Genomic DNA, 12,469 nt, shown 5'->3' on the forward strand with positions numbered 1-12,469 from the left:
TTGCCCGCTTTCATATTCATGTCATTTTCACTGTGTGCTGTATGTAAAATGAGTGTTACCTTGGCTTTATTTGAAAAAATATTATTCCCAATGCACACAAACTTCCCAGAATACTGAGTGCCCTGTTGGTTACAGTGTTTACTTCCTTTTTAATTATATTTTTATTAAATATTTATTTATTTGTGAAAAATACTTTGTCTTCTAGAGTATAAGTATGTTTATTTTACACGTTTATATTTTAATCCATTTTCAAATGATTTCAAATTTCTTAAATATGAATTAAAATAAATAATATTATATCGGCTTTATATCGGCCATCGGCCACACTGCTTTCCAAGATATCGGCATCGGTATCGGCTGTCAAAAAACCCATATCGGTCGACCACTAGACAGGATGGCATCATTATGGTTTATGGCTAGGAGACAAAAGATGTTTGGTGCCAGGGCTGGGTGCTCTGACTGTATATACATAGTGTGAAAAGTGTGTCACCAGGTAGAGATTTTGCTATATTGTTAATTGCACTCAGGGCTGCACAATTAATCACATAAATGATCGCGATTGTGATTATGGGTGCTGTGAAGCATGAAAAGTGATGATCAGTCCATGTAGGTCTACTGCCATTGCCCTTTTTGCAGTGGTTGAGCAATGTAACATCACAGACATTTCTGTTGTGCGCATGATTGCGGAGATGGGTAAATTGGTAGGGCTGGATTGACAGTATTGATTTCTTAATTTTAATCTCTTCATTTTGAACCAATATCGATATTTGAATTTCAAGATCGATCTGTCAGTCTTTACTGTTTTCAGTTGATGTTTTGCACAAAATTGCACTAATCAATATTTGTAATGTTCATCTCCAATCCATTAACCGATCATCTCTTCAGCTTTAGTACTACTTATGTCACGGAATAAACATGAATTAATATCAGAAGGTATGTTGAAAGGATCTTACAGAAATGTATCACGTTTCATGTTTCAACTGTGGGAAGACGCCAGTAAAACAGCTTGTAAACAATGTAATGTTACATTTCCCTGAGGAAAGCAGTTCAATCACAGCTTGATAGTTAGCTAGAAAAATAAAATAACTATAGAGTATTACAAATTCATTATATTTGTAATGAACCTGTTGGTTATGTTTTGTTCAATGTAGGATTGAATAAGTCTGTCATGAAAATGTTTTATTATAGCCACTGTTTAAATGTTCATATTTCAACAATGAATTGGAGTAGAAACGTAATTAGAATTATTAGAAGTTTTATATAAAAACTGCTTGTGTAATTTAAATGATTGTATACAATTCAGTTGAGTGTTGTTTACTATATCTAAAAATAAATAGCAATTGAATTTAATACTTTTAATTTTAACCTTTAATATTATGGTAATATACCAACTGACCTGGTTCCTTATATAGTGTGCAGCTTTAGTTGAGGGACTTTTTCCTTATGAAAAATTGTCTATACGCCTGTTAAAGGGGTCATGAACTGGCTTTTTTAAAATTATTTTATACTGTTGTCTGAGGTCCACTTATGACGTTTGTGTGGTTTTTACATTCAAAAACATCAAAATCAATAAGTAATCGTCTATGTTCTACCCTGGTTTTGAGGCCGGCTCGATAAACGCTCGGTTTTTATGGGTTAGGGTTAACTTTTTGGTTAGACACGTACACATAATCAGGACATATCAAGCGATCTCTAACAAAGCAATAGTGACACATAGTACAAATATTTTTTACTCGCATAAGTGTGCTGCGCCATTCATGTCGGATCCAATATTGACTGCACACCATTGCTTTTTAATCTCAGTCTCTCTGCAAATCAAGCGTCGACCTGTGTCTTGTTTACAAAGGAATCCGCGGTGAAATGAAGCGAACAAACGCTCAATGTTTTACTCACATGAGCAGAAACTTAATTAAAAATAAAGTTCAACTGCGCATTCCTAATATTTGAATCCGAAGGAAGCTTATGCAGCAACTGTGTTCTTCCACAACCAGGCACTGCACAATATTTTGCGATCTTCAACACCATGTTTATTGCTCTGTCGCTCGATCTGGTTTAGTGCCACGGTTTAGCGTTATTTCCCTACTATGTCATGCGCGAATCAGTGGGCGGGGCTACAGAATTAGGTGTTGATATTCTTCTGTGGAGGCGGTGTTTAACCTATCTATTACGTCATAGGTAGGCACATTCTAGGATCTGGCGATCGCTGGGCCTGGTGTGAATAAAAGCTTTTATTTCAGTAACAAGGACGTTTTCAGTTCTGAAACTTACAGGATATTCTTTTAGTATGATGATCTCTTATATATCAAAAGCTCAAGTAAAAGTTGATTTCTCAATTCATGACCCCTTTAATATTATTATTGCTGAAAACTCATTAGGACTGCTTGTAGTTATTAAAGGGTTAGTTCACCCAAAAATGAAAATTAGCCCATAAATTACTCACCCTCAAGTCATCCTAGGTGTATATGACTTTCTTCTGTCAGACGAATCCATTCCCCCGGAACTGCTTCCAGTGTAAAACAGTGAGCGCAAGCTACATTAAAGTGATTATTACGTTTTGAATATGGATATTTTTCTTACAAAAACGCATCGATTCGCTACAGAAGGCCTTTGTTCACCCCCCGGAGCCGTGTGAGACACTTTTTTTTTATGGATGGGCGCATTTTAATTAAGTGCTTTTGGACTGATGCATGCAACACCCGCTGAGTGCCATGAAACAGCTTGAAAGATCAAAGACCATTTTTAATATAACTCCGACTGGATTCGTCTGAAAGAAGAAAGTCATATACACCTAGGATGACTTGACGGTGAGTAATTTGTGGGCTAATTTGCATTTTTGGGTGAACTAACCCTTTAAACAAAAACAAGCAGTCCAAATGAGTTTTCAGCATTCATAGGTTTCACTTGGTGACACAAAAATTAATGCTTAGACATCCAAATACTGCACCCAAACACCCAATGCGTACTGCAAGAGAGCAATGTGACAAAACTCTGCAAAATTAGCTGATCATGATATATACCGTTATGTGATGCAGTACTGTTATATAAGATTTTAGTCATGCCGCCCACCCCTATTTGGTGCACATTTGAAAAATGGCTTTTAAACAGGCCTGCAATTTTTAACGGAGTTAGGAATGAATTTCATGAACTTTGGTTGGTTCAACTTAACCGCTATATATATCAAAATCATTTATTGGTTTGACAGCGGCTCAGAAGCCTGTCCAATATGTAGATAATTACCTGCAAGTATTTTTCAGACACAGCCTGTCCCTTCAGTCTTTGTCCTCATGAGTGCAGACTCTTGCCAGCTGGCCTGCTATTGTACAGCAGTGTTACTAGCTCACAGAATTAGCTTCAAGTACCAATGTGCTTTTGACTCGTGATTATTTGCGCTATTAGATTTGCCTGTAATCTTTGTTATTAGGGCTGTGATGGTAGCAGTTAGCTGGGGCTGTTTTAAGCACTCCATCCTCATCTCATTAAACGCTGTGCACTCCAGATCATCTCAGTGCATGGTTTGTCTGGGTTAATCTCACTGTCCCGTTGTCTGCACCCCCTTGTTTTGCTCACGGCCCCCTGCTACTTGTAGCCCAACCAGATATTCAGACATACATCCTGGAGGAGCTCAGCCTGAATGTCTGCTGAAATTGGTTGTGTTGTCTGTTCCAAATAATCATGATGAATAAAAAACATAATGCTGAATTGAAATGATGTACAGTGACAGTTTCCTTATAAAGAACTTCACTTCTGTACATACTTTCTTTATGGAGAGGAAAAGGATTTCAGACTTCTGCGATGACTGAGATTCATAAAGAATTTAACAATTCTGGTTCGGATTCCTCTTAACGATTCCAGTTTCATTAACAATTCTTTTAGTACTTGTGATCAAGTCGTTGTGTTGAATTTCAAGTTTGTCATGACGAAAGTAATGACTTGCCGTTTCAGTGCGTGATTAATTTTCTTACCCCTCTGATTGATTCATATGTTTTGTTTTACTAAAGAACTGGCTCATCAGATTAATTAGTTTGAGAATCTGACTACTTTGGTCAGCAATGTATGTTTCGCGCAATAGATTCAGCAGCAGTGCAAGTTAAAGAACCATTAACAGAACCAGGCTTGATGAAAATGATTTAAATCCTGTATGCAGTTGCTCAACCTGTGTTTGCCACACTTGCTCCACTGATGCATCCGTCTAATATTTTGCTTAAAAGGCCTTATAGTAGCAACTGAATTACCAGAATTACAAATAATATGCAGATTCATTTAATTAAGCTCGGGGTGTTTTTTGGTATTTTCGCCTAAATTTAACATACTCAAATTCAAATGTTTACCCTGCACACATACAATGGAGGAAATGAAAAAAAAAAGGTTTCATTGTAAAGAAAACCCTTTGAACTACAAAATATGAGTGTAATTCTTTATATGGACCCGTATCCGGGTCCGCAGAGTTTAACTGGTTTTAAAGGAGCTCTCCCAATCTCTTTAAAAGAGGGGACATTTACTTCTTTCTAAGTGGCTTTTGAAAAGAATAAAATTGATTTGCCATTTGGCAGTAGTGGTAAATGTATTCATTCACTTCGCTGTGGTACAAATCTGCCCCTAATTTCTCCATAGACAATCAGTTGGACATTTCCAGACCCAGCAGATATCAAGGTAAGAGCCAACTATGAGTGAAACTGAAACTATTTCTCCAACAAATGGGCTATGGAGACTATTGTTCTTTATTCCACTTTGAAAATGTGTGTTAGGTAGTGTCTACAAGTTACTTTTTGTTAGAACAATAAGGAAACACAAAACTCTGCAGTATTTGTTTACTAATTTACAGAATCCTCAAAACATATTTGGACACTTAAGCTACAAATGTATGAATATCATTGCACTATCAGTATTTGGAACATTTCTGGTAGTTAAACATTAGGGTATCGTGTTCATAGTTAATGTGATTTAACGTGGTTATAGCATGGTTATCTAATGCATTGGCATTTATATAGTTCAAATGTGGCTTAAGTGCCCAAATATTCAAACTGGGCACTTGGACACAAACTGGACACCCATATTTATCTTTTTCCCCTCTTCTATTATCTCAGGAGCCGTAAGGACAGTCTAGAGAGCGAGAGCTCAGCTGCTATCGTCCCTCACGAGTTGGTGCGAACACGACAGCTGGAAAGCGTGCATCTGAAGTTCAACCAGGAGTCTGGGACTCTTCTCCCACTGTGCCTCAGGTAGGGCAGAACTCTGTAGGGAGTGTACTTGCGTACAAAAGGGTCTTTTGCCATATGTTTTCTTGAAATTCACCTCGGTCAGAAATTAACTTTTCTATTAATTCAATTAAAATTTAGTTCCAGTTAATTTCCAGGGGCATTTTTTGCTGTCTTTGCCAAATACTGCAGAATTTAGTCAGTCAGCATGCACTCTGATTGGCCATTGTTAGAAACTCAACAGAAACATGTGATTGGTCATTATGCTCAGTGCTGCAAAAAACACGTAAAAAGAAACCTGATGCAACATGAGCAGATCTACAGTAGGTAGTCAACCAAAATGCCTATTGCCGCCACGTGTACTGCCGCCGCAAGGCCATGGCGGTAAATAAAACTCCCTTCACATGTGAAACTCGTTTGCGAAATCACCACCAAGTGGCGCAAAGGGACGGTTGGCACCACTGCTCAAAGCTGGAACTGTGACATTTTTACTTATAAAGATATCAAATAATGAAATAAACCAGTAATATTACAATAATAGGCTAATAAAGCATTATAACATTTAATCTCGAATAATTCATGAGATAAATGTTTAATGTTCCAGCTACTTGACCATTGTTGCGTGAAATATTACAGTGACCGCAGTGCCTGTAGTGTGCTTACTTTTTTAGTGTACAGTACCCACTAGGGCTATGTATCACCAGCAATGTCACGATACGATACGTATCACGATACGGAGGCCACGATACAATACGTATCACGATACAGGACTGCACTGAGTTTCACCTCAGCAGAATTTAGTAAAACAGCTGTTTATTAAACACTGCACACTATAGTGCCATTTCTAACTATTGGCAGAGCAGGCAGCTGACCTCTGCATTATGAATGGCCTCCATAACTGTACCACAGTACAATATAGGTAATGGTATATGTTAGGGGTCGACCGATTATCGGCCTGACCGATTATCGGCGCCGATATTAAGCATTTTTATGATTATCTGTATCGGTCATTTTCAAAACCGTTATTCTTAATTTTGATATTAATTTTAATTTTTACACCAGACATATATATCGGTTCAAAATATCGGTTATCGGTCTACTTGATCTGTAATAATCGGTATCGGCATCGGCCTTGAAAAACACATATCGGTCAACCCCTAGTATATGTTCCATGTTTACATTGGGCACTCCCCACCAGGTACAATATTCTGATTGTTTGCATCTTGTTTTTAAGCCCATAAATAATAATGTACTCGTTCTTATAAATTTATATTGTAATGTACTTATTCTAATATTAAAAAATCATATTTAAATTGCTGGTAGGTTATCATTGCACAAATTAAGGAACTCTCTACGTTTAAAAAATAAAAATGAAAAGAGTTCTAAACTAATGCGCTGTCTTCTGTACAATATAAAAAGCAGCATGATCACATGGCAATCAAGTTCATTATGGAAAAAAATGTATAAAAGATCAGCATTTGAACACAGCTTCTTTGCACTATAATAAAACACAAAAATTATCTGCATGATGCCACTGATTATTTTTATAAGTGAGAAATGAATAGCACGTCTCTCTGGCATGTGCAAACATGTTACTGGAAAAGGGAACAGATGGGTTTTTAGAGAGTTATCAAGGACGCGGGTTCAAATCACAAACGGGCATGTTTTTTTTTTTTGTAACTATATTAAATATTTAAAATATATAAATAGAGATTTGTGTGTATTCTGCAGTTCTAAAACACACTGGTTTGTTACACCGGTTTTTTCTTTTTTCTTTTAGCTATTGCATGTCAGCTTGTTTTACACTGAGAAACAACTATTCAAACAACTGCTTCATTTAGTTTTGTTTCATGAGAGATGTGGCGTGTCCGCGAGAGAGACAGAAAATGGCAGAAAGAGATGCGTGTCTGTGAGAGAGACACAAACTTTTGTTCCAAATTTATGCTATGCTGCTTGGTACTATTTTCATTTTGCACTGTTTTAATTGTGCACGGCAATGTTGCAGTTCCTTTGGCATTACAAATGTAAAAGCATATCGCAATATTAAGAATGCTGTATTTCTCATTTTACATCAAATCTCGCAGAGAATACATGCAAACCTGTAATTAAACTGTCCCGAGACTTGATGTAATCAGTTTTAGTTTCAGTATTCTTCTTTAAAAAAATGTAATTTATATTTAGAAAACAATTTGTTATTTTTTTAGTTATAGTCATTTGAGTTTTAACCTCTAATAGCCTACTAAAGCTACTTATTAACTGAGATTTAATAATATAGATATATAGAACTGATATATTGTTTGCATAAGGTATGCAGCATTCTCACATTAATAGATAAATATATTTCTATAATTGTTATAGGAAAAAATGTTCAGAGGCCTTTTAAATGTATACCAAACACCTTTTTTTTTATTTTTTTTATCTGCACATGTTAAAATGTACTATTTTTGTTGATATGGTTATCGATAATACATTTCTATAATGTAGCGGATTCACTCCTGCATTTAAATGCAGCTGCATGATAAATAAATCTTTTACTCAAACCTTAAAGGGATAGTTCACCCAAAAATGAAAATTCTATCATTAAAGGGGTCATATGATGCGATTTAAAGTTTTCCTTTCTCTTTGGAGTGTTACAAGCTGATTGTGCATAGATAAGATCCCTGAAGTTGCAAAGACTAAAGTCTCAAAACCAAAGAGATATTCTTTATCAAAGTTAAGACTCTGCCACGCCCCCCTAAAACGGCTCGTTCTAACACGCCCCCACATATCTAGGTCATTATGTGGGAATATTTGCATAAAATTTTACAAAGCTACGAGAATACGTTTTGTGTGCAAAGAAATCAAAAATAACGACTTTATTCAACAATTCTTCTCCCCCGAGGTACCATCTACCACCATTATCAAGAGTAACACGACGCATGCGCGTGATGCTGCTGACGTAGAACACGCATGCGCTACGCCTTGTTTATGAGCAGAGGAAAGCACACGCATGCGTCGTGTTACTCTCGATAATGGCGGTAGATGGTAACTTGGGGGAGAAGAATTGTTGAATAAAGTCGTTATAGCTTCATAAAATTACGGTTGGACCACTGATGTCACATTGACTATTTTGTTGATGTTCTTGGTACCTTTCTGGGCCTTGAACGTGGTGGTTACCTTGCTCTCTATGGAGGGTCAGAAAGCTCTCAGATCTCATCAAAAATATCTTAAGTTGTGTTCCAAAGATGAACGAAGGTCTTACAGGTTTGGAATGACATGAGGGTGAGTAATGTTAGAATTTTCATTTTTGGGTGAACTATCCCTTTAAATGTATTGTATGAAAGGGAATAAAGAAGGCCCCTTTTAAAATCACTGAAGTTGTCAATTATTTAAGTATAATTAATGAAGCTAACTGCACTATGATTCTCTTATTTACATTGTGTGTGCACTTTGTTGATTATAATGAGAGAACCTGTGAGTTTAATCGTGAGGACGTTTTATTAATCCATCCCTTCTTTTCATGTTTCATTGAATTGGCTAAATCGTGGCCAGGTTTTGTTTGTTTGTTGTTTTAGTTAAATAATGGAAACTAAATAATACAGTGCTCACGTTTTACTGAAATAAATGAAGGATTTAATAAAAATACGCAATGATTTCTTAATTCGTGGAAGGATATCTTTTCTCCACGTCATGTAGTTCTCTGTCAAAATAAAGAGAAGATAACGAATAACACGCAGAAATGCATGCTGTTTTATTAAAGGAATTTTAAAATATACATTAAAAAATAGTATTTGTGACGAATATAAAGTAATGTGAAAATATTGACATATAGTAGCCTATATAAATCCATATTGAACAGGCTACCACTTTTATTGCTCCAATGCAAAGTTAACCACCTATTCTTTATTTTAAGATAATATAGCACAATTTCTACTGGTTTGCTGATTTGCACTTTGTTCATATTACAATATATTACAGTTTTACAAACAAGCTCACTGAAATGCTAACAGCTCTGATTTTGCTGGCACTAAAAGAGTGGGATATGAGTTTTATGTAATCTTCTTGTTTGGACTGAAACAGAGACGAGGCTCACAGCGGTGCCTTTGTTTAAAGTCCAAATGAGAGCAGGAAGAAAGTGAACATCAGGTTACTTATAGTTTTAGCCTTTGATATTTCCTGCTTGTGTTAACAACACTTATCAATGTCTGTGTAAATGATTAATTCATTGTTTTTCTTTTTAATCTTTTCTTGTAGAGGTCGTCTGCTTCATGGCCGACATTTCACATATAAAAGCATTAATGGAGACACGGCAATCACCTTCGTATCTACTGGGGTAGAAGGGGCCTTTGCCACAGATGAGCATCCGTATGCTGCGCATGGACCATGGCTACAGGTAACAGTCATGCATTACTATTACATCCCTTGAAGGAATAGTTCACCCAAAAATGAAAATTTGCTGAACATTTACTCACCCTCAGGCCATCCGAGATGTAAATGAGTTTGTTTCTTCATCTGAACAGATTTAGAGAAATTTTGCATCACATCACTTGCTCACCAATGGATCCTCTACAGTGAATGGGTGCCGTCAGAAAGAGAGTCTAAACAGCTGATAAAAACATAACCATAATCCACACGACTAACAATACATAACATAACAATAATACTCTATCCGTAATATTGCTTTCTCCAGTGAAGCCCATTCACTGCAGAGGATTCATTGGTGAGCAAATTATGTAATGCTAAACTCCAAATCTTCCATCCAATACAATCTTCTCCAATCGTCTTGGATGGCCTGGTGGTGAGTGAATTTTCAGCAAATTTTCATTTTTGGGTGAACGATTTCTTTAAAGTTCAGTGTCATTCCATGTGTGTGGGACTTCTGATCTCCTCAATTTAGATACTACTTACTGACGAGTTTGTAGAGCAGATGCTAGCTGACATTCAGGATTTGAGCACCCGTGAAGTGGTAGGATTTTACACGTCCCCTTAAAATGTTTAACTGATTTGATAAACTATTGAATGTTTTTAACACGCTGTATATCTCTTTACGCTCTCACCCAGTCTAAGCTGCCGAAGGAGTACAGCTGGCCCGATAAGAAGCTAAAGATCTCTGTCCTGCCAGACACAGTGTTTGACAGCCCACTGCAGTAAGACTGGGAGCTCACTGTCCCTGATTACAAACCCACAACTACAGAAAGAAGCTCAACTCTTTTGCCTGGCTCATGTGCCTACAGATGGCTGAAGGAAACAGACGTTCAGACACTTCCCCTTTTCCCAGAGAGCATCGTAGATAATTGCACATGACATAGAAAATTTTTTAAATATACAACATTTTGTATTGTCCGTTATACCTCTTGTCTTTGCATTGGTCTACCTATTCACTCTTAAAGGGTTAGTTCACCCAAAAAATGAAAATTCTGTCATTAATTACTCACCCTCATGTCGTTCCAAACCTGTTTTGTGTGAGCTATGCGACGTGGATACGCCGTTTTCATTCAAATCAAAGCATAAACGACGTAAACAGCGTATCCGCGTGGCACAGCTGACAGAACAACATACGCAATTTACGTTCAGTGGATACTCTCCAAAATGGTGCTAAAGTGATGCGGAGGAGACGAATTGTTGAATAAAGTCGTTTTTTTTCTTTCTTTTGCACTCAAAAAGTATTCTCGTAGCTTCTTAAAATTAAGGTTGAACCCCTGATGTCACATGGATTATTTTACCGATCTCCTTGCTACGTTTCTGGACCTTGATCGTGTAAGGACCCTTGCTGTCTATGGGAGGGTCAGAGAGCTCTCAGATTCCTTCAAAAATACCTTAATTTGTGTTCCGAAGATGAACGAAGGTCTTACAGGTTTGGAACAACATGAGGGTGAGTAATTAATGACAGAATTTTCATTTTTGGGTGAACTATCCCTTTAAGGAGAAAATAATAGTGTTTGATGTTTTTGTTTTTCTGGTCTTAGCCTCAAAAAACATATTTTTCTTGTTGAATGTTTAGCAGCACAAGACAATGCGCAAGCACTGGTGCCTTTATTCACCTTAGAATGAACTGAAGTTTCATTTTAAATGAAAAGTAGTTTTTTTTTCTAAATCCTGCTTGTAATGTGAAGGTAAGCATACAAAGGAATATGCCCTTGTTAAAAAAAAAAAAAAAAAAAAAACGAGTCAGAGTATCTGGTTTTATTGATTTGCATATATAAAAATAGCTGTACCTATTTAAGGCTGATGAAATTTCATAAGGTCTTCATTTAGTTGTCAAACAATAGGTGGTTAGTTAGTTCACCTACACAAAGCCAAAGCTTGTACAGAATGGGTGTTTTCTAAGCCTCGTAATGTAAAGTTGAGAAGCACGAAATCGTTCCCTGATCTTTCTTTTGTTTATTTTTGTTAACTATTTTACTTGTATTGAACTTCATTTTATTTGACTTTATGATTTCATTCCAAGCCTCTTTATAGGGAAGCAAACTAACTGGTTCCTGGACAGCAATCTATTTTGTAGAATGTGCATTTGTTATTTTTGGGTTATGTGCTCAATAATATAGGTCAAAGTGTAAAAAATAACCTCTATTAGTGCTTTTTGAAAGATGAATTTAATTAGTGTACTGGCATTTTTATATTCTGGAGAATCACTACACTGCCTGTGGTTTTGTTACCCTAAAGTGCATTAAAGTTATTTACATAAAATAGGGGGTTTGTGTTGATTTTGGTTACACAACCTGAAAGAAAATGCAGAAAAATTGCCATGACAACCAGGCACTGAAATTCCTCAAAGAACCAACAGGTCTGCCTCTGACTGGAATTATAAGCCCTGTATCTTGATGCTGTCTCTTTAAGATTCCAATGTAAATGCTCTCTTTGCATTTGAAATAATAACAGCATCCTGGTGGGCTGTTGAGATGCTAGATGGTAGATTCAAACACAGCTGTTTAAGTTCTAAAACCCAGAAGAGAATTAGCATTATCAAGCGATGTTTTCCAGTTAAGTTTACATAACATTTTTATTTTATTGTAAATTGAGTAAAATTAGGTCTATGGTTAACATTAATTTAAAGGGGTCATATGATGCGATTTCAATTTTTCCTTTCTCTTTGAAGTGTTACAAGCTCTTGGTGCATAAAGAAGATCTGTAAAGTTGCAAAGACTAAAGTCTCAAATCCAAAGAGATATTCTTTATAAAAGTTATGAGTCAACCACGCCTACCTAAAACGGCTCGTTCTAACACGCCCCCACATGTCTACTTCACGATGTGGGAAGATTTGCATAACACCGCCCAAATGTTCACGCAAAGAAAGA

At 36.5% G+C, this 12,469-nt stretch overlaps 1 protein-coding gene across 1 annotated transcript in view; it reads left to right on the forward strand.

The window, feature by feature from the left end:
- Window positions 1–10,711, forward strand: part of LOC107667077 (suppressor of fused homolog) — an 18,708-nt gene extending 7,997 nt beyond the window's left edge. The window contains exons 9-13 of the mRNA XM_016458676.1: window positions 4,612–4,650; window positions 5,085–5,219; window positions 9,429–9,567; window positions 10,072–10,140; window positions 10,236–10,711. Of these exons, the coding sequence (XP_016314162.1) occupies window positions 4,612–4,650; window positions 5,085–5,219; window positions 9,429–9,567; window positions 10,072–10,140; window positions 10,236–10,325 (472 nt within the window). The 3' untranslated portion in view covers window positions 10,326–10,711. The remainder of the gene's footprint in view (window positions 1–4,611; window positions 4,651–5,084; window positions 5,220–9,428; window positions 9,568–10,071; window positions 10,141–10,235) is intronic.
- The last annotated feature ends 1,758 nt before the right edge of the window (window positions 10,712–12,469 follow it).

Source organism: Sinocyclocheilus anshuiensis, unplaced genomic scaffold (assembly GCF_001515605.1).
Source record: "Sinocyclocheilus anshuiensis isolate Anshui unplaced genomic scaffold, SAMN03320099.WGS_v1.1 scaffold1486, whole genome shotgun sequence".
NCBI classification, from domain to species: Eukaryota; Metazoa; Chordata; class Actinopteri; order Cypriniformes; family Cyprinidae; genus Sinocyclocheilus; species Sinocyclocheilus anshuiensis.